Here is a 22327-nt window from a genome sequence, read left to right as displayed (position 1 = left end):
ACATTTGGTGGTGAAGTGAAATATAGTACATGGAGTTGATTCTTTCCTACTTATCTTTGCTTTGTTGGATGGAAAGCCTGAGGCATTTGGTGTTTCTTAGAAGTTCATTTTTTCTTTTTTCTCACTTTGTTTTGCTGCAGTAGTAGGAATGTGAAAAGTGCTGTCAGAATCTTATTTCCCCTGTAGTTTCTGTGGTTTTGACTTTAAGGGTGCTTTGGGAACCTTATAACATGCATGCAGTCACTGACACAGTGTGATATAAGTAGACCTGGACTTGAAAATCAGTAAACCCTGGGTTCAAATCCTACCTCTGAGTATTTCCTACCTGTATGACCATGGACAAGTCTCTTAACTTCTCAGCCTTACTTTCCTCAGCTGTAAAAGGGACATGTCATGACATACGCCTTCTAAAGGGGAATATGTAATAAACTCATTGGGTTTCCATGAAGATCTTCAGAGCCTAGTGTGTGGTTTTTAAAAAAGAAATGATTAGGTTTCCATAGTTAATCTAAAAAACATTTATTAAGCAGCTGCTATGCACCAGGCATATACATGTTAGCTTCTGGTAAGATATAATTGAAAGAATTTCGAGGGTCATCTTACCTAGCTAGGTCCCTTATTTTAAGAACTCTTGTTAAGTAGAAAGCAAAACCTTGATCTTGAGATCAATAATCTAAACTACATGGTCTTTTCCCTGTAAATCTGTCAGACCTCTCACATATGCTCTTGTTACACTGTTCCTAGATAGGAACCTCTGTTATGGATTTCTTTCTCCCTTTTCTTAATAATTTCCGTTCCACCTGGATGGTACAAAGTTGGAGGCTTGCAGAAAGTATCTGTGAATAAGCAGAAGTTGGTTATGATATGCTTTAAAAGTGCTTGGAGATATGGTATGCTTAAGCATAATGAAAGTTCAGTTGCAAAGGTCTGTCGTCCCTGCAATGGGGAGATTGAGGTTAGTGGATCTCTTGAGCTTGGGAGTTCTAAACTAAGTGGACTAAACTGACCAGGTGTCCCCACTAAACTTAGGCATTTATAGAATGAGTCCCTGGTCCAAATTTGGACATTGAGTAGATCAAAATTCTATTAATGATTTTAGTGGAATAGGGCTATTTTATATTTCTAGGATGATTCAGGTAGGGAGAGAAAGAAAGAAAAAAGAAGAAAGAAAGAAAGGAGAAAAGGAAGAAAGGATAGGAGGGAAGAAAAAGGAGCATAGGAAGAATAAAAGGAACGGAGAAAAGAAAGGATAGGAGGAAAGAAAGAAAATAGGGAAGTAAGAAAGTAGGATAGGAGGAAAGAAAAAGGAGAAGAAAAGAGAAGAAATAAAAGAGAAAAGAAAGGAAGAATAATAGGATTTCACTGTTTTTCTTTTTCCCCTTCATCTGGAAAAATTGTAGATGACTTTTCACTAATGACAGACTCATAGACATCTACAAACATGTTATCTTCTGCCCTCTTCATTCTTCAGAACTTGCTGTGAACATGATTGAGACAACATATGGAAGGACTCTGAGATGTTTCGAAGAATAGTGATGTTTAAGTCTCTAATTGCAGCCTTAACCATCTTAGATGGCTCTTGGTGATGTCTGAGCAGTTGATCTCTTCCTCTTGTTGACTTTTGGATTTTCACCTACCCCTTCTTGGAAAGGAGTATTCAAGCAAGCATTGTGGCCTGTGGTTCAAGGCAGAACCGGCTGGGGCCTGTGAGTTAAACTAGTTACATGTACACTCTGGCTCTGGGATTGTTTAGATACAAAGCTTGAGAAGGAATACACAGCTGTTTCATCTTGTGTTAGGACCATATAATTAATCATCTAGTCACACAGATTTGCTGAGAAATAATGAAATTTGTAGGGCAGGGGTTTGTGGAAAAGAGCTATATTTTTGGATTCTGTACAGTGTAGCTGTGAGGATAGAATATGGACCTGGAAGTCAGGAAACCTGGACTCTAGTTTTAGAGCTGTGTGGCCTTGGGCAATCTACTTAACCTGTCATCTGTGTTTAAGTAATAGTTGTTTTACCTACACAGGAAAGGCTATGAGGATAAAAAAGGAGATTTTATAAGGGAAAGAAAGGTAAGAAATGCCAGTTGATGGTGCTTTGTTCCCAATTCCTCTCTTTTTTGAGTCTTTTGCATTCCTCAAAATTACCTGCTCCTTCCCAGAGGGCCTCCCCTCTCAACACAGCCATTTCAGTGATATATTTTTAAGGGGAAAAAATGATTTGAGCTTTGCCAGGGTGTTATATTAGTTTTTGGAACTTCTAATTCCAAAGCATTAAATAATAAAATGTAATACAAGTAACATTTAAATGTAATCATCCTCTGAGGTTATTTCCAGTTAATCTTGGATTCACTTTCACCCACCTTATTTGTGTATTATTGTTTGGATGTTGTAGGCCCCCCTCCCATTATTATATATTCTATACTTTGTTATATACTACATGCCTTGTTATGTATCCCCAGAACTAAGAATGGTGCCTGGCACATAGGAATCATCACTTAATAATGTTTTGTTTACTTGAACAAAGTAATTCAAACTTTTGACCTTTTACAATTTATTTTCCCTTTTGGAATGGTTGACTGGATCAGTGAAGCCAGACTTTACTTTATAAAAAAGATATGCTTTTCCTTTATTCCCTATAGTAACTACTTACTCATCTGTCCCCAAAAAGTAGAATTTAAAGTTTGAAGATGAAAAGAATGTGGGTAAAAACTCTGCCCCCCCCCGTTTTAACCTTAGCCTTGTCATAGCAACATAAAGCACCTTTTTCTGCGCTCAAGGAGGAAGGCTATCTTAGACTTGATTGAATCCATGTTCTGTATAATAAGCAGCCCTTTCTGTACTTGGTATGTCTGGGGAGTGGTGATGACATTTTTTTGAATTTTAAGATGCTGATACTAAGGCAGTCACAGAAAGCAGTCCTACCATATGGTGATTGCACACTTATTTTTCCTTCATCTTGTTTATCAGTTCAACCAAAAAATTCTTGTTGACCTACCTATCTGCTTATCTTTCAGGGCTTTGTCAGACCAATAAATATTAACCTTTATAGTTTGCCTCACCTGGATTGCCATCCCTCCCTCTTTTCTGTTTATTTATAGCGTAACTATCCTAGGTAATAGATAACTCAAGTCTTTGAATATTTGTGTTATAAAGTATTTGTATTATATTCTCTTGTATGTACTACATAATTTAGCATTCATGCATGCTTTTGTATATTCATATCAGCGTTCATATATTTCCATATATCAGTATACAGTACAGCTCAATTCATCACTTATTTCATGTGTGTTGGTTTTTGCTTCTTTGATGACTACTACTACTGCTGCTGCTGCTACTACTACTACTTGTATAGCCTTTTAGGGTTTGCAAAGTTCTTTATGTAAATTACCTTTATTTATTATCTTTATTCATTATTAATTATATTTGTTCCTTACAACCCTGTGAGGTAGGTGCTTTTATTATCTCCATTTTATAGATTAGGAAGCAGAGGCCAAAAGAGGTTAAGTTATTTGCCCGGGGTCACCCAGCTCATCAGTGTCTTTGAACTCTGGTCCTCCCTCCCCTGTCCACTAGCTGCCCTTCAATTGTAATGTTCTTGGGCAGTACTAGACACTGAGGTTTAATCCTCATTTCCCTTATCTGGGTCTCAGACCTTCATCTATTAAATGAGAGGGTAAAAGTAGATAGCTTCTAAGGTGCCTTCTAGTTCAACATCTTCTGGCAGTGTGACCCTGGGCAAGTCACTTAAACCTCTAGCATCAGTTTTTTTGTTTTTAAAATATGGGTGATATTTGTATTTCCTACTTGACCAGGATTATGGTGACAATGTCTTTTGTTTATTTTGTTTCTCCATCAGTACTTGCCACAATGTAGACCGCTTGATTTTGAGTAAGTTCTGGCAGCCCTTGATTACAGTATTCACTTGAGTAATTCATTTATATATATGTAACAAAGTTTCATGATAGACATGCTACAGCAGAGGAATCAAATTCACAGACCAAGTGCGGCTAAATCAGATTAAAATGTAATTGGGAAATGTTTAACGAGAAAAATACAAATACAGTACAATACATACTGTTAATTTGTGGTTTTCTAAGTCACTATGTTTCCCACAGAGATCTTTTTATTTGAGTTGGGTGCTACTGGTCTGCAGATATATAATATATCCCTGGAGATCTTTTTAAAACTGTTTTGCAGGAAGAGAAAACCAGAGTTCTAGAGTTGGTAAGGATGTCCCGGGCCAGCTACTCCAACCTTCTCAGTGAGGTTATGACTGACCCAAAGTTACCCAGGTGGGATTTTGTACCCAAGTCTTCTGACTGCTGTGCTAATGCTTCTGCTGTGCGGCTCCCAAATTCATGCTTGTTTAGGGTGGTCCTTGATGACCTCTCATATCCATTCCTTCTCAAGCTTTGTATCTAAACATTCCCAGGGTCAGAGTGTACATGTAACTCTGTGCTTTCACAATAACTAGTTGATTAGGTAGAATGTTAGTGAATACACATGTGAACACTCACACATTTGTATATAAAATTTGAGGAGTGTACCTGGCTAGGATATGAATTGCTCCTTTACTAAGCTAAACATGAAATGTGCAAATTTAGAGCCACCTCCACGCCAAATGTTCATGCAGATTATTTGTGTCCCACCTATGGTAGCGTCTTCTGAGCTCGTCTTGCTCTGAGCAGCCACAGTCACACACACTGTATATTGACCCCCCAAAATTTGGGTCCTCTTTGAGAATGAAGGACAACAGCCAACCAACGTGAGAAGAAAAATCAGATCCACTTTACATCATTTCTACAGACAGCATGTTTTGTGGGATCTTTGTGTGTTAAGAGTGGTTGTTGTATTTCTGGACAGCAGGGCACCCTCTAGTCCATTGGTGAGATAACTCCCAATCCCTCAAATAAAAAGGACTGTTTTTTTCCCCCTTACTCTTGAATAAATCGGATAGGATTAAGTGTACTATATATGTTTCTAAATGATCATTCTCTGCTCTTCCCTTTGTTCACTGGACTGGGTAACTATGAAAAGCATTAAGATTCTGGAAAGATGTGATGCTCACTAAGTATTGTGATTCTGAAGTGTGCTTTTGAAAACAGAGTTTCACATGGTTTTATTTATCAGAATCTGTGCTGCAGGGAAATTAATGGAGCAGTGTTCTTAGAGTTGGATCATAACAAGGTTGGTGGAGTTCAGAAATTCTAAATCCACTAAAGAGGAGGAGGAATAAAGAATTAATTTTAACACCAGGTGCTTTGTTGAGACAGGAGCCCAGTATAGTTTAGTCTCTTAGATTTTTAAGATTCATGAGTTCAGGGACTATATGCATCTTTGGATCACGCACAAGCAAATATGTATTTGCTGAATAAGTGAATGAGTAAGATTCTCCTACCAAAAATAGCTGTAGGGCTGAAGCCTGGTTACCTTTTTATACGGATGCAAAAGGAAGAAAAAGATTAATTGTTCCATGAACCAGGTTGGTTATCTAGTATCATCAGCCATGACAATTCAATCCAGTAAACCTTTATTAAATGCCTGTAGCAGAATACTCTGCTCTTTTGGGGGAGATAGATCATTTAGCCAAGACTTCCCCTGAACTTAATGGTACTTCTAAGTGGGGGGGCGGAGGGGGGGAGAATGACAGAAGTACAAATGACTATAATGAAAAGAGGCAGCACAAAATTAGAATGTAAGCTTCTTGAGGACAGGTATTTTTGTTTCTCTATATCTCACAGTGTTTGGTGTGAAGAAGGCCTTTAATTAAGTGTGTGTTAAATTAATGAATAAATGCAAGTTTAGTGAAATGCTTTAGGGGACATCTTTTCTTCTTTGATATTTTAAAATATTCCTTTAACATTGTTCTCATTTAGCTAGTGATTATGGGTCAGGGAAAGCCCTGCCTGAAGACAGGAGGACACACTGCCACAGTGGCCTACATTTTAAAGCTAGTGTGGCTTGAATTTTCATGAAACATGTGTTCTAAATTTATTGCACTGTGTGCATATATCAGGTAGCTTATTTTGACTAGGTTGGGTGCTTGAGGTAAGGTTGAGAATTAGGGCATTATTCATATCTTGGCAGCTTGCCAAAAAAAACATATTTGGGTTTTCCTCTTTTCTAAATAATATGTATTTCTTTCCCACACAGAGACAAGAAATATATCATATGCCATGGATATTCCATAGGGGGCTGTGGGTTGTGCTTTGTGTGAGTTAGTTGCTGTTTGTTCCCATGAAGTAATATAAGGAAGATAATTTAAGCTCTTCTTTAAAACACACATTCTCTCTTTCTCCCACTTTTAAAGCAGGAATTTGACAGTTGAGAGTACGATTTTTCAGTCCGCCATACCTCATAAATTATGAATACCTGCCTTCATTGATTCATAGAACATTTATTGAGTACCTACTATGTGTAGGGCATTGTGCTAAGGTAGAAAAGGTGAGACATAGTCTCTGTCCCCACAGAGTTTCCTGTCTGCTAGATTTCTCTTGTGCCCCTTCTCTTTTCACGGTCAGTTGATTCTTCTATTTCTCCTCCAACTTAGTGGATTCATTCCCAAAAGCTCAGTTGACTTTATAATTTCCCAGCCTGAGAAAGCATAAATATGTTGCTGTTTAAGTGAGTGGTCTCCACATTTTTGATTGTATGTTTTTATCAGTTAAAAAAAAACCAACTTCAACACACATTCCATATATATATACACACACACACACACATACACATATACTTATAATTCACATATGTACTACTGTGTTAGTGTGTATTTACAAAACATGCACAACATTTTAAAAGTAAAAAAGATTAAATAGAGGTGAAATAAATATTAAATATTTTTATTTTATTTATTAACACTACAAAAAAACCGTTTTTGCTCTGGTGGGCAATTTGATGGAATGTGCTTATTATATTTACAAAATTCTTGTTTATCTCCTAGGGAACAGGATTACTTGTAAATAATTATTTTAATTATTCAATTAATATGATCAATGGAGCTAGCTAAGCAGGTGAATTTTTTAAGGTACTTTTCATTGAAAGATACATAATACAGCAATAAAATAATAGGTGGTAAGTCAGAGAAAATGCTAGTCATACCTCTGTAGATGTTCACATACGATTAAAAAAATATTCAAAAGTGAGTTGTTTCTGAATTCAACTCAGCAGAAAATTTAAAGCGCTCATCCCTTCATCTTTCTTTACAGTGTTCTGCTTATTGCATGGTATCTATCATACCTTAATTTCCTTATTCATGTTTGAATATTTTTAGTTATGCTCTTGTGTGAGTGTTAGGATAAACAAGAAGATCAGATTAGCTGGACCAGAGTTCAGGAGAGGGGAGTTGATGTACAATAATTTTGGAAAGGTGGGTTGGAGCTATTTTTGTGAAGGGTTTTAAATGCCAGAGGACTGTATATTTTATCTTAGAGGTAAGAGAGTCACAGAAGTTTATTGAAGTGGGGGGGGGATTAAGGAGGCAGTGTGTGGCCTGATCTGTGCTGTAGGGGAGTCATTTAGACAAAAGAGTGGAGGAAGGCTGGATTGGAGTAGGGAGAGACTTCAGGAAGAAAGAAAACTAGGAGACCATTTCAGTAGTCAAGGTCAGTGCTTCTTAAACATTTTTCAGGCTCAGTCAGCGCTTCTTAAAACTGTGGGTTGCCATGGCCTACAGTTGAAGAAATGCTGGTCTAGGTGATGTAGGTTATAGAGGGTTTCTAGGTTGTGTAGGACTCTGGACTACTACATGTGGTTGACAGTGTGAGTAGAGAGAATGGGACAAAAGGGAGAGATGTGGAGATAGAGATGACAAGATTTATAACTGCTCAGATATGTCAAATAAGTGAAAGTAAAGGTGGGGTGGGGTGGGGAACCTGTAGCCTCAAGGCCACATGACCTCTAGGTCCTCAAGTATGGCTTTTTGACTGAGTCCAAGTTTTACAGAACAAATCCTTTTATTAAGGGGATTTGTTCGGTGAAGTTTGGATTCTATTTTACTTAGCACAATGCCCTACACATAGTAGGTACTCAGAAATGTTCTATGCCATTGTACATGTTACTTTTTAAAAGTAAACTGCATAGATTCCTGAGAGAGCTGGATTCATAGGATTTAGAGTTGGAAGGATGGCTTTAAAAGCCATCCAGCCTAAATTACTTATCTTTTGATAATTGAGGAGCCTGAATATATAAGCTCAGAAAAGGGAGAGTGACTTGCTTGAGGGTTGTATGGGTAGCAAGTAGTAGATCTGGGTTCATCTTAGAGAATTGATATGAACCTACATGTGCCGTAATTAATAGAGTAAGATTTTAATTCCATGCATGCGTGGTCTAGGTAGCATGGTGGAATAAAATAGAAAGCTGGACCTGGATTCAGGCCCTACCTCTAACATATTCTTCCTCTGTGGCCTTGGCCAAGTCACTTAACTTCTCAGGGAGTAGGAGGCAACTCTAAGTTGATAAGACTGAATTGCAGAGTAGGTGCAAGGTGTTCATTGGCAGGTGGAGTTTCCTTATTGGGAGCTAGTTTAATGAAATGGCAGGTCTGGTAAAAAACAAAGTCTAAATGACCAACCATAAATACTTTAAACAAACAAACAAACGACTTTTTTGTTTGTTTGTTTTTAAAAGCAATTCCCATAAGTAAGCGCATGTTTTTTAGGATTGGGTGAAAAGTAAAGACAGACTGACCTATTTGAAGGTTAAGAAGGGCAGTTGTAGAAGGGGAAGCAGCCAGAAGATGTGCACGTCTATGCACATCAGTAAATGCAAAATATTAGGTAGCTAGGTGGGGCACAATGGATAGAGTGTCTGGGGTGGAGTCAAGAAGACTCTTCAAGTTCAGATCTGGCCTCTGACACTTACTAGCTGTGTGTCCCCCTGGGCAAGTCACTTAACTTTGTTTGCCTCTGTAGAAGGAGCTAGGGAAGGAAATGGCAAACCACTCCAGTAACTTTGCCAAGAAAACCCCAAATGGGGTCACGAAGAGTCGGGGACAACCAAAACGACTGAACGATAACACCAAAAATACAAACTATGTAAAAAGTAATTTTGAAGGAGAGGAGGGCAGTTGCTACTTGGGAGATCAGAATAGGGCTTGTGAAGTAGGTAACATGTAAATTTCTTGAATTTCCTTAACAGCTAAATTACAAAACCTGTTTTTTTTGCAAATTTGCCTTAGTTTCATTGTCTTATTATCCTCCAGGCGATTTTGGTGGGCCACATAAGAAGCAACCTCCCTTCGTAGAAATAGAAATAGTTTTAACAGGCCAGTAGTTGTCCCATTGTGTTTATTACCAAGAGTCGCACCAGCCTGCATCAGGGAAACCCTGAAGCCCTCAAAGATTTTCATTGACTATACAAAGCCAAAAAAGCAGCCCATGAAATTAGCTCTTCTTGGCCTCACACTGGCAACTGATGTGTCTTAAAGAATAGGATAAAGACTGTGCTAAAGAAGGGGAAAAAAACGCCCCAAAATCAAGAAGTTGACATTCTTTATAAGATTAGCAAGCACAAGCTATGAAACTCTGGGTCAGGTACCACCCATCATAGACAGTCCTTACTAACTCTAGCCATATGGAAATTCGACAGAGCAGGGAGGATAAGGTTTCTTCATTTTTAATGTTTTCCCACCTATATGTCTTTATTGCTATATGTTGTTTTTATACCAGTTACATTTTCCACTGTATCTATCCCTCCAACCCATTCCTTATAATAAAGAACTTTAAAAAATGAAATGAAGAAAGTCTTGATTATATGCAGTAGTCCATATCCTTGGTCCTTTACCTCTGCAAAGAAGCCAGGGGTAGGTATCTTCTTATATCCTCTCTTTGGTTATTATAATTTTGCAGACTCCAGTTTTGATTGTTTCACTTGGCCATTCTGTCTGTTTATGGAAATTGTTGAGATTAAGGGATTTGCCCTACTGGTAAGGATCGGAGCCAAGATTTGAACTCAAGTCTTTCTGACTCTAATCCAATGACCAATCCAATGTGTTTAGTTGTTTCCCAGTTTGTGGGCATCCACTTTGTTTCTAGTTCTTTGCTACCACACACAAAAAAAATGTTGCTATTATTTTGGTGCATATGGGGCCTTTTGTTTTTGATAGCCTTTGGGTGTAAGGGCATAAAGGCAAAGGGTATGGCTCTTCTAATAATTTTCTTTATATAATTCCAAATCGATTTCCTGAATGGTTGGGAAAATTCACTGTGTGTATCAGTATGCCCATTTCCCACAATTTTCCCAACTATTCCCATCTTTTACCAGCTTTACCAATTTGCTGGGTATGAGGTATCACTTTCAAGGTCGATTTCCCCCCTCTGCCCCTTTTTACCCCTCAACTAAGAACAATTGGTTTAATATATTTGTAAAGATACTTCCTAAAAGATGTTAGATATCTATAGAAAATGTGTTCTCACCGTCCTCCATCTGAAAAGACTCAACTTCATGTTTTTGTTGGACTCTCCTTTAGGTTTATTCCATAGATGGAAAAATTAGATGGATTAAGTCAAATCAACAAGCATTTATTAAGTATTTACTATGTGCCAAGCATTGTGCTTAGCATTGGAATATAATACAAGCAAAAAGAAAGGCAGTACCTGCCCTACAGTAACTAAAATTTTAATGGGGGAAGACAGTATACAATAGAAACTGAATAGGGGGTTGAGTACCTGCACTGTGCCATGGTAGAGAAAGAAGTCCAGAGAGTGTGGAGAAGAGTCTTTTTTTAAAAAAAGACTTCCTTATGAATTAACAGATTATATGAATGAAAATTTATAGAGACTCAGAATGATTTCATTCATTTTGTTTGTATTCTTAGGTCCTAGCCCAGTGTTTGATTTATAGGAGAAAATAAATCCTATTGACTGATTGAATTAAGGAAATAGTTGGATTGTATTTAGATTAGCATTATAAGTATATTTTTGTATAATGTTTCACAGAATCAATCTAACCTGTGTCAAAATGTTTTAAAATAATAGATTAAAAACATTTTCAGTTTGGTGGTGATGTTTTCAAAACAAGGGAGATGATAGGGAAATGAAGGGTTTAAAATAATTTCCATAGGGAAAGTAACCTTAGATATAAAGAATTTCTAGATGTAGATTGAGGAACTAGAAAAATTTTAAAAGTTTATTTAACTGTAATTCCAAATGGCCTGTACTTAAGCAACAGGTCTTTACAAAGATTTGAGAATGAGTGGATGCAATACTTTCATCACATTTACTGTTTTCATTAAGGGCACTGATGGACATAGGCAACATTTTGTATGCAGAGAACCCCTTCAATAACTAATAGCTCAGGTATTATTAACACTATCCCAAGAAACCTAAAAAATTCCATTCCAGTCACTCTTCCAACCTCACTGAGAAGATAGCCTAAAGGAAAAAAAGAAAAGGGGGAAAAGATCAATTAGAAAATGTATTTATTATGCTTCTATGTAGAAGGTCCTTAATCTGTGTGTGCTGGTAGCTAAAAGGGGAGACTTCTGAAATTCAAACAAATTCTGTTGGTCACAGAACTGCAAGGCCCTACTGCTATGCTTGCTGCCTGCTCATTCCCTTATTATGGGTAAGACCCGGTAGTAAGCTCAATAAATTGTTAAGAAAATCAAAGATAAACTATTAAGTGCTTATTGTGTCAGTAGAATTATATTTTCCTGTGGGAGGTATAGAAATAGTAGAAACTCCTTCATTTAAGGAATTTACAATCTAATTTGAGAAAAGGGCCTAATCCTTCAGGAAATAGTGAGCAAAGGTTCAGTACAAACTAATCTATAAATAAGTGCTAAGTGGCCCAAGAACATGATGATCTATGAAGGACTGGAATATTTAGGGAAAAGTTTAGCAAGAGGTCTCAGGACCGCAGAATCAAAGAAAGGAACCTTAGGTGATCACTTAGTCCGAACTACTCATTTTGTTTGAGCTGGGCTGTCTGAGATAAAAAAAAAAAAAGGGCTTATTTAGTTAAGAGTTATCTGTTCTTTCTTCCTCATAACATCCCCAGACAGATGTACTGACAGTCAAAGAGTAATCAGAGGCAGAGCAGGGCTTAGCAGTCTAAGAGTCACAAATCCATCCTTTATTAAACACCAATAGAGAATTCTCTCTGGAAATAGGAATGCTGAAAGGTAAATTTTGTTTTTCTTGTGCTTTCTAACCAGCAGCATGGAACAACCCCTAGGGCATCTGGCGTATACTTTTGCTCAAGGGAAAAGCAGCATTAGTTAATCAACAAGCATTTATTTAACAGTGTGCAAGACACCATGCCAGGTGCTGTGGAGGAGTCAAAGAAGCTTAAGTGTTTATCAAAATGTTTTATTTCAACAAATTCTTTTGGTGGTGCTCTAGAGCAGTGATTTCAAACTGAAATAGAAACTGGGAGCCAATAAATTACAGAAGGAGGGGAGCTGGTGGTACAATGGATAGAGCGGCTGGGCCTGGAGTTGGGAAGACCTGAATTCAAATGTAAGCCCCAAACACTTGCTAGCGATGTGAGCCTGGGAAAGTCATTTAACTCTGTTTGCCTCAGTTTCCTCATCTGTAAAATGAACTAGATAAGAAAGTGGCAAACCACTCCAATCTCTTTGCCAAGAAAACTCCAAGTGGGGTCACAGAGGCAGACAAGACTGAAAAATGACAGAACAACAAAACTACATAAGGATCCCTGTGGGTAGCATATTCATAAGAAAACCACATTATTCATATTATGTATGTTATGTTGTATTTCTGTTTATCTTATTAAGTAGTTCCCAATTACATTTTCATCTGGTTCAGGGGCACAGGTATGTTTAACACTTTTGCTCTAGAGGAAGTCTTGGAGCCATCTTTATGTGATGCACGGTTCCATTCATTCCTTGAAAAAACGTTGTTGGGAAAAGGAGAGGTCAGAATGTTACCATGCTTAGCATAACCAATTGTTAATTGATTTTCTCCATAAAAGTTGTGCTCAGATGGTTTGTGGAGGTATGATGATTGGTGAACCTGAGTTCTGGTGAACACTGAATTTCAAATCCTTGGCTGCCAGATGTTTATTCTGTAAATTACTAAGAAGAGATTTATAGGGAACTTTAAGGTGAATTAAATGATTGGTTTATCACTATTTGTTACTCAGCTTTTAATACTACAGGAGCTGGTTTGCAGGCCTCAGGAGTTGTTATAACTATAATTCTAGCACAGGATAGCATTAACAGTGGTCAGAGTGGGCTGAAAACTACATGATTTGGTTTGAGAGAAGCTAGGCTATTGTCTAAATAGTATCTGACATTCTACCTTACAGATCTTAACGTGTCTGCTATTAAAATGCAAAAAAATAACCTTTAGTGATGAGATACTTTCTTAAATGTAATTGTTAGTTGTCTTTGGGAAGAGGATGATAGTTCTCTATCCCCCCCCAAAAAGGACTAAAGATGAGCACCTGGATTGAAAGGTGAGGCAACCAACCTGGACAATGAGAGGATACCAAAGGAAAAACCATGTGAAGTTGGACTAGAAGAAATACACATATTAAAAATATGACCTTTTTGGAAGCTCCTTTTCCAGGGCCAAGAATACTTATATATAAGAATTATCAAATTTTTAGATACAAGATCACAGGATGTCAGCCCTAAAAGGGACTTGGAGAACTCTTATTTACAAATAAAGAAACTGACTCAGAGAGGTGAAGTGACTTTCTTGTCAAACAGGTGGTATTTGAGCTAGGGTGTGAACCTAGGTTTTGAGGCTTCTAATCTAGTGCTTTTCAACTACCCAGGAATGGGGAACCTGTGGTCTTCTAGGTCCTTAAGTGTGGCCCTTTGACTGAATCCAAATTTCACAGAACAAATCCCCTTAGTAAAAGGATTTGTTCTGTAAAACTTTGACTCAGTCAAAAGGCAAATTTAAGGACTTATTTTGAATGTTATAACAAAACTACATTAGAAAATGTCTTTCATTTGATACCTTACCATATATGCTGTGATTTAAAGACAGTGGTTCTAATTAGGACCAGAGGCTTATCAACAAGATTTCAAAATTTTCCAATTTCATTAGTCTTCGCGCCAAATATATTTATTTGACTGTTACCCCAACCTTTTTTTCTTTTTCTTTGTGCTGAAATGATTCAAAAGAAAAGGCCTGTAGTTTAGGGTGAAGCCAGTATTGCTTCCTCAGGTCAAGGTTTCTTCCCATTGTTTCTCCATCCATCCATCCAATTATAGACCACCAAGTAATTTTAAAACAGATTGTTTCCCTTCCCCTAACTCTGGAATCCAAATGGCCTATAGCAAAGATATGAGTCAGTTTTTGAAAACCTTGGACCCCCCCTCCAAAAAAAAAACCCAATCAAAACAACACAACAACAAAGTAATTCCCATAGTACCAGAAGCAACTATCCAGGAAAAAAATTGCTTTGAGCTTAAAGTGTCTCCACGCGTAAGGAGGTCTACAAGTAATCCTTAAACTCTTGAGATTTTGTGATTTTGTTGCTGTTTATTTTTTTACTCTGGGGGAAGGGAGGGAAGAAAGTCATCTTGCAGCCACTTGGTATCTTACCCTAATGTCTCTGGGGGAGTTCAGCCTTGCATAGACAACATCTCAGTATTGTATGACTGGACAGATAACCTAAGACTTTACTGCAGGTGATCCTCTTTTGAAAGTGAGAATTAAACACAGATTGAAAGTCATCCTGATGCAAGCTTTTTAAAAGGATGCATTTAAAGGAGACCCAAATAATGTAATTTTGATTAAATAATATCTTACTCTGGAAGATTCCCCTACCCCCATGGTCCCTTCCTCTTATTGAACAGATCAGCCGTGTTGACTCCTTAATTACTCTCCTTGTTCTTCTCCAGACTCTCTAGATTTCTTTCTCTACCACAGCACAGTGCAGGTACCTCTCCTCTCCCCCCTTTCTCCTATAATTTATGTATTATCTTCTCTCATCTTTCTCATTTTGACTGTAACTTTTTTTTCCAGGAAAGAGAATTTACAAAAGAATTACTACTAGAATCAGATAGTAGGGAGTCAGAATAAATCAAGAATGTCTAACTTTTATATTCAGAGTTATTTGTATAGGAAGAACAGAAAGTGCATTCATGAACTCTTAGTTCATATTTCTTTTCATAAAACTTATTCGTTTACATCGTGTATGCCTGTGTGCCTTAGGGAGAAGCATGAGACTGCTGGAAGAGCTATATAATTTTTCATGTAGCCCTCCCTCCTTAGAGTTAGTTTCTTATAATAGTGACATTGATGTTAGACCTTACAGTCCATCTACTCCATTCAATTTACTTTACAAATGAAGAAAACTGAGACCCAGAAAGGGAAATTACTCTGCTCAAGGCCATAGTTAATAATAGCTAGCATTTAAATAGCACTTTAAGGTGTGCAGACTTTGTTATGAATATCATCCTTTTTGATCCTCCTAACAATCCTTTGAGGTAGGGAGCCATTATTATCATTTTATAGAAGAAGAAATGGAGGCAGAAAGAGGAAAAGTGACCTGCCCAGAGTTACATAACAAGTGTCTGAGACAATATTATTAAGCCTTAGTGACAAATGCCTTTACAAGGAATCTTTTTTGCAGTTATGGCTATGTCAAAAATTATAAAACTGTTTGAATGAATATCAGATGTTTTCCCTTTTATGCCACCAGCAAACACTGATTAAGGACTTAGATGACAGAGAAGCACAGAAGTAAATGCGTTTTCTAATTGATCTTTCCAGTTCACTGTTTCTTGGCCATATTTTGTCTGCTTTGAAAACTTGTGTGTGTTAAGTTGTTTTCAGGCATGTCTGATTCTCTGTGATCCCATTTGGGGTTTTCTTGGCAAAGATAACTGGAATTGATTTGTCATTTCCTTCTTCAGCTCATTTTACAGATGAGGAAACTGAGGCAAACAGAATTAAATGACTTGCCCAGGGTCACCTAGCTAGTAAGTGTCTGAGGCCAGATTTGAACTCAGGAAGAAGAGTCTTCCTGACTCCAGGCCTAGCACTCCATGTACTCTGCCACCCAGCTGCCCCCACTTTGAAAATTTAAGCACTCTAAATATTTTGATGTCTTTTATATGTTATCCATATATCATAGTCTTTCTGGTGCTGCATTGTGGAGGCAACCCTAAACTATTAAAGTTTATACTCCTGGAATTGTAAGTTTTATCAGGTACTAACGAAGTTAGAAAAGTTTCTAGGACAGGCCCAGTAACTGTGCATCTTAGGATCAGCCTAGACAAATTTAGAGAGGCTCATGGCCAGAAGTTAGGCCACTAATCATTGCATTTTTGTGATCATTGTTATGTATAAAGATTGAGTGGCTTGGTTATTTGTGTGCCTTTGGGGCCAGAATCTGCTTTGGTGGAATCACAGATCCTTAATTGATATCAGTATCTTTTTTTTTTACTATATCATCTTTCCTGGGGTATGTCATTGTGGCAGAGAAATGGCTGATAGACAGTAGATGCATCATGAGAAATTGTGGAAGTATATGTATAAGTATATGTGGAAGCAAGAAGAGATGTTAGAACACTGCAAGTTCAGTTTCAAATGGTCCTAGATATATGTGGAATATAGTACAATTGTGGAAGCAGGGGCATGAGCCGAAATTGCTTTGGTATAAAGCATCCAAATGGGGTAGTCCTTATGGTGTAGAGGCAGAAGTGCAATCAGACTGCAGCCACAAGCCATAATATAAGCTTAATAATAATGATGATAATGGGGGCAGCTAGGTGGCGCAGTGGATAGAGCACCGGCCCTGCATTCAGGAGGACCTGAGTTCAAATCCGGCCTCAGACACATAACACTTACTAGCTGTGTGACCCTGGACAAGTCACTTAACCCCATTGCCTAGCCAAAAAAAAACCAAAAAAAAATAATGATGATAATGATAATAATAAGAGCAAATGTTTAATTTACAAAGTGCTTTATATATGTTATCTCATTTGATTCATGCAACAATCCTGTGGGATAAGTGCTATTACTATCTTCATTTTACAGATGAGAAGATTGAGGCTGAGAGGGGTTAAATGACTTGTTCAGGGTCACACAGCTTGTAAAGTATCTGAGAAAGGATTTGAACTTAGGTCTTTCTCAGTCCCAAGTCCAGCACTTGTCTATTCCCTGTTATGAGAAAAATAAGTGGGAAAGATGAATAAATGTATAGGAAAGTAGCCATGATGGGGACCTTGGGTGAAAATGTGGTGGAGGAGAGCAAAGCCAAGCACGGTCTGACATGCGTCTTAGATTTTAGGAGGGGCAGATTTCAAGGAGTTCAGAAAAAGAATAAGTAGAATCCCATGGCCCGGAATGTTTAGAAAAAATTTTGGTATTGTTTCTGTTTTTAACATCATCATCATCATCATTTTCTGATGCCCTTTTTATTTTACTTTTAAAGTTTTTTTTTTGAATTGATATTTTCTATTTCCTTACATTGCTGTAGTTCTCCTTCCCCTCCCAGAGAACCATCCCTGAAATCCTTCTTTCCTTATTTTCCCCACTCCTTCACCTCTTAGATCTACAAAGAAGAACAAAGAAAACAGGTTAACAAAAACTTTGCCTGTTACTGAACCCCTGGCATTCTGCCCAGTTAATACCCTACCTTCCTATGAAGAGAATAAGAGCATAAGATCGTTGATCTACAAGGGACGTGAGAGGTCCTTTTCCTTTTACTAATAAGTATACTAAGTCTCAGCAAAGTTTGGCCATTTGACTCAGTCACAAATATTAAATATTAGAGGTGAGATTTGAACACAGGTCCTCATTCTAGGACCAGTGTGCTTTCCTTTGTTTTATGTGGCAGATTAGGGAGGTGTTTGATTAGCTCTTGATCTGTATAAGTAATCCAAGTTTAGTTGCTTTTCCTTGGCATTTTTGTTGATATTCAGATAGTGCTTTCCTAATTATGCTTTCTTCTCATTGCTCTCCTTTCATTCAAGTCTTCCCATGTTTCTTTGAATCCCTTCATTGATATTTTCTTGCAGTATTCTTTTATGTATACCTTCCACCATTTGTTCAGCCATTGTCTGTGGATGGTGCATTCACTTTGTTTCCAGTTTCCTGCTACAACAAAAAATATTATTATAATTGTTGCTGTTGTACACATGAGACCTTTGTCTTCTGGCTTTGACCTTGGTTATATGCTTAATAGTGTCACTGGGCCAAAGTGTTTGCACAGCTTTTTGACTTTTTTATTATAATTCCAAAGTATTTTCCAGAATAATAAGACAGATTCATAGCTCTACCAATATGTTGCTGTTCAGTTATTTTTCAGTCTTTGTTTGACTCTGTGACCCCATTTGAAGTTTTCTTGGCAAAGATACTGGAGTGGTTTGCCATTTCCTTCTTCTGCTCATCTTATAGATAGATGAAAGAACTGAGGCAGACCAGGTTAAGTGACTTGTCCAAGGTCATACAGCTAGTATGTGTCTGAGATCAAATTTGAACTCAGTTCTTCCTGACTCAAGGACCAGTACTCTATCCACTGTGCCACCTAGGGTCTAGTTTCCTTCAGCCTTATGGGTCAGTTCTTAAGAAAGTATAGGAAGTTGATCAGAAGTTCAAAATTGTTGTTTTTATGATGCCACATTGTAGAGGCAAGAGGAAAGAATAGACACACATATTCCTCTCTCCACATGCTGCAGAATTAGTAACTTCCCTTTTAAAAATCAATCTTGAGGTGTCTGGCAAGATTTTACACCTAGGAAAATGACCAAATTACCCAGCAGTGTTTCCTGGGGAAGGGTGGGCTGGTGACAGGGAAGAAGTGATTCAGGAACAAAGACTGTGATGATTTAATCAGAAAATGATCATTTGGCTGGGACAGGAATGACATCAAGCTGCTATGTGAAATGATGTGGAAATAAGAATAGATTTGTAGGGGCTGAATTGTAAAAGTCTCTTCCAACTGTAATAATTATATCTGACTTTTCGTATCAAGCTTTAACATTTATGCATCTCTTTGGATACATTATCTTACTTGATTCTCACAACAGCTCAGTGAAACATATAGTTTTAAGTCATTGTTAGCCCCTTTTGCAAATAAGGAAACATGAGTGACTTTCCAGTAATTCCATTCTTACCTCTTGCAATCCTTTGATCCTCTGATAATGCTAATGAAAACAATGAGTGTTTAATGTTTAAGGCCTTGATCGGAAATAGATTTTCTGTCTGTCTTCCTCAGTTTCCTATTCCTTTTCCTCCTTGCACACTTCTTTTGTCTTTTACTTCCTAATGTCCTAAGGCTTACTTCATTTTCCTCCCGGAGGATGAACATAAGAGCATAGTTAGAGCCAGAAAGGGACCCTAGAGGTCATTCAGTCCAACCCCCTCATTTTACAGTTGAAGAAACTGAGAATTAAACAACTGGGAATCAATTAGAGCTGGGAATCAAACCTAGACCTCCTAATTCCAAATCCAGCTGCCTTTCTACCACATTATGCTGCTCCAGAATTTTGCATCATCCTGTAAAACCATCTATTTGTAGATGTGTAAGAGTGTACTGTGTATTGTGCTTTGAACCCGTGGTTTTGTGAAAGACATTGCTGTTGGCCAACTTAATACACAAGTGGGTCTGTATTAACTCCCCTTTAAAAGAGCATGTAGCTTATATGTACCACATATGCATTTTTTTCCCTTTCTTTGAAGGGCAAGGGAAGAAAAAGGTTTGAGGAAGGGATATATATTTTTTAAAAAATTCGAGGCAAGTTTATTCCCTGTATGCTGAACAGTATGCAGCACAATACTCCAGACGTCTTTAATATACATGCCTTTAAAAAAAAAATGACATCTTCATGGTAACACACTCAGTATTTAGAGTGATGTTAACTGAATAATAGAAATAGCTTACCTTTCTCTAATGTTTCAGAAACAGTGTATTGTAGTAGAAAGAGGATTGGACCTGGAATCAGGAAAGACTTGGGTTTGAATCCTGGCACCAGTACCGTGTGACCATGGGCAAATTACTTCACTGATTTCTTTGAACTTCAGTTTCCTAATCTGTTAAATGGGGCTAATAAAGCTCACATTACCTCTCTCCGAAGGGAGTTATAGGGAAAATGCTTTATAAGCCTTAAACTGCTACATAAATGTGAGCTGATAGTATTTAATGTTTGCAAAGTACTTTAGAAACATTCTCGTTTGGTAAAAGTCGGGCTGTAGTGATGCCATGTTTAGGATTATGATATCCCCAACAACTCTATTTCATATTCTCTTGTTGAAAACCAGAACTTTGCTTTTTTTTTTTTAATTTGGTCATTTCTTTTACCCTTCAAGATTTCTATAAAAGGAAAAAATAAGGTAGCTTGAGCAGGGATCAGTCTTTAATTTAATCTAAATGGCTTAGGACTTGATGGATGGATAATTGAGAAAACAGAGCTAGGGAATTGATTTTTAAGCAGAACATGTCAGTACAACTAATTGTCTTGTTGATTAAAGGTAATTTATCTTAAATAACATTTTATTGGTATTAAAAACTGTGTTTGTTGGAGAGTCATTCTATTTCATCATACGTTTTTGTTAATGTGAAGAACATCCTAGAGGAGGTAATTATACTGGACACTTCTTATCTACTCTGTTTTTCATTAATGATGGTATGGAAGATGCATTGATTCTGATTGTTCTTTGTTTTCTTTATTCCTTAGGGCCGACATGTCAAGACCGGTCAGCTGGCAGCTATCAAAGTCATGGATGTTACTGAAGTAAGTAAAGGTTGGGGGGAAAACCCAAGAGTTAAAAAAGTAAATATCTAAATTGAAGGAAAGAAGTAGAGGAGTGTGTGTGTGTGTGTGTGTGTGTGTGTGTGTGTGTGTGTGTGTGTGTGTGTGTGTGAGAGAGAGAGAGAGACAGACAGACAAACAGAGAGACAGAGACAGAGGTTTACATAAAGAAGAAAAAAAGATATTATTTAGGTCTACTTTCATATAAAAGAAATCACTTTTCTCAGATTGCCCTCATGTGACATTACGTCTGCAGGAAGTTTTAGGGGCCAGTTTTTTAAATTTTTGCAGATGGCTTCCAAACAACTGAGCACCAGAAGCATCCTAATAAATAAATAAATAAACCAAATGTGGATGTCATCTCTTTGGCAACATAATTACTTTTTTTTTAAATGGAAAAATAAAAGGATTTCTATAAGGGAAGATTAAAGTCATATGAATATGGAATTATAGGGATGAGGTAGGTGTTCCCTAGTGTATATGCCATTTCTTTTATTATTAACATGAGGGAATGGGTTCAGTGAGGTTCCTTCTGTGGCTTGAGAGCAGAAACATCTGCTAGAATGAGGAGCAGATTGTTGGCAAGATTTAGCAATGTAAAGTAGTAGTTGAAATGGTCTCAGGGGACAGTTAACAGAGCTTTAGATGGGAAAAAGGGAAAATTGACCTGGACCTAAAATAAAACATGCATATAGTATGTATATGTCTATATTTAAGCCTGCTTATTTTAAAAATGACTTTAATTTACTTTGTTCCAAAAATAACCTATTCAGATTTTATTAGGATATTTTTAACATTTTGGAGTATGTCCATATTATGACATTTAGTCTTCCATAATTATGGCCGTAATTCAAGATAGTTGTTAACAGATTGACTGTTTGGGTCCCTTTTTGTTCTTGCTGGTCAATCTAATTAACTTCTAACATTTGGAGGCATAACCAAATTCAACCTGGTAGTTACCCATTCTTAATTTCATATCCTTCCTCAGGTCCTACAGAGAGACATGCTGATTATTCTGGTGTTGTTTATAGTATAGTGAAACAAGTGCACCCATCCAATTTATTACAATCCCCTTTCTTTTTCACATATTATATCACCTGTTTGTGTGTGCATTTTTTTTTGTAATTAGTTTTTTGGTAATAGTAATTATATCCTTTGTAATAGTAATTATATCCTTCAGTATTAAAGAGGAGAGGATATTGTAGTTTCTAGGTATAGGTGAACTAGTAGGACTGAAGTCATTTTTTTTTGGATATTTATTTTAACCATATGGAGAGAGGGCTATCATTTCTTTTAGAAATGTTTTAGAAAAACATTCCCTATATACTAACATGATTTTTGTTTTAAGATCACCAGAGTGTGTTGGCTTCAATGGCATAACACTTTAAAATTTAATTTTTAAAATTTTAACAATTAACAAAAATCTGTTTTCTTTCCTTACCACCATGGGAGAGAATATTCCAAAACTCTTGTGTCAGATAGGCAATACAAGTTTGTGCATTGGCTGAACCAAAATCTATGCCTATGCCTATATATCCTGGGTCTGTAATATCTCTATCCAGGAGATAAGTAATTCCTCATGGATCCTTTGGAATCATAATTGGTCATTGTGTTGATCACAGTTCTTGATTCTTTCGAG

The 22327-nt window shown here is 37.2% G+C and overlaps 1 protein-coding gene across 33 annotated transcripts in view; it reads left to right on the top strand.

The window, feature by feature from the left end:
- The window catches only part of MAP4K4 (mitogen-activated protein kinase kinase kinase kinase 4), a 267340-nt gene that overhangs the window by 105877 nt on the left and 139136 nt on the right, over positions 1–22327 (top strand). For all 33 annotated transcript variants that reach the window (XM_078147407.1, XM_078147403.1, XM_078147414.1 and 30 more), the window contains exon 3: positions 20614–20670. In XM_078147407.1, coding sequence (XP_078003533.1) covers positions 20614–20670 — 57 coding nt within the window. The remainder of the gene's footprint in view (positions 1–20613; positions 20671–22327) is intronic.

This window comes from Phascolarctos cinereus, unplaced genomic scaffold (genome assembly GCF_003287225.1).
Source record: "Phascolarctos cinereus isolate Bilbo 61053 unplaced genomic scaffold, phaCin_HiC Scaffold_7;HRSCAF=346, whole genome shotgun sequence".
NCBI classification, from domain to species: Eukaryota; Metazoa; Chordata; class Mammalia; order Diprotodontia; family Phascolarctidae; genus Phascolarctos; species Phascolarctos cinereus.
This window is presented reverse-complemented; position numbering and strand designations above follow the sequence as displayed.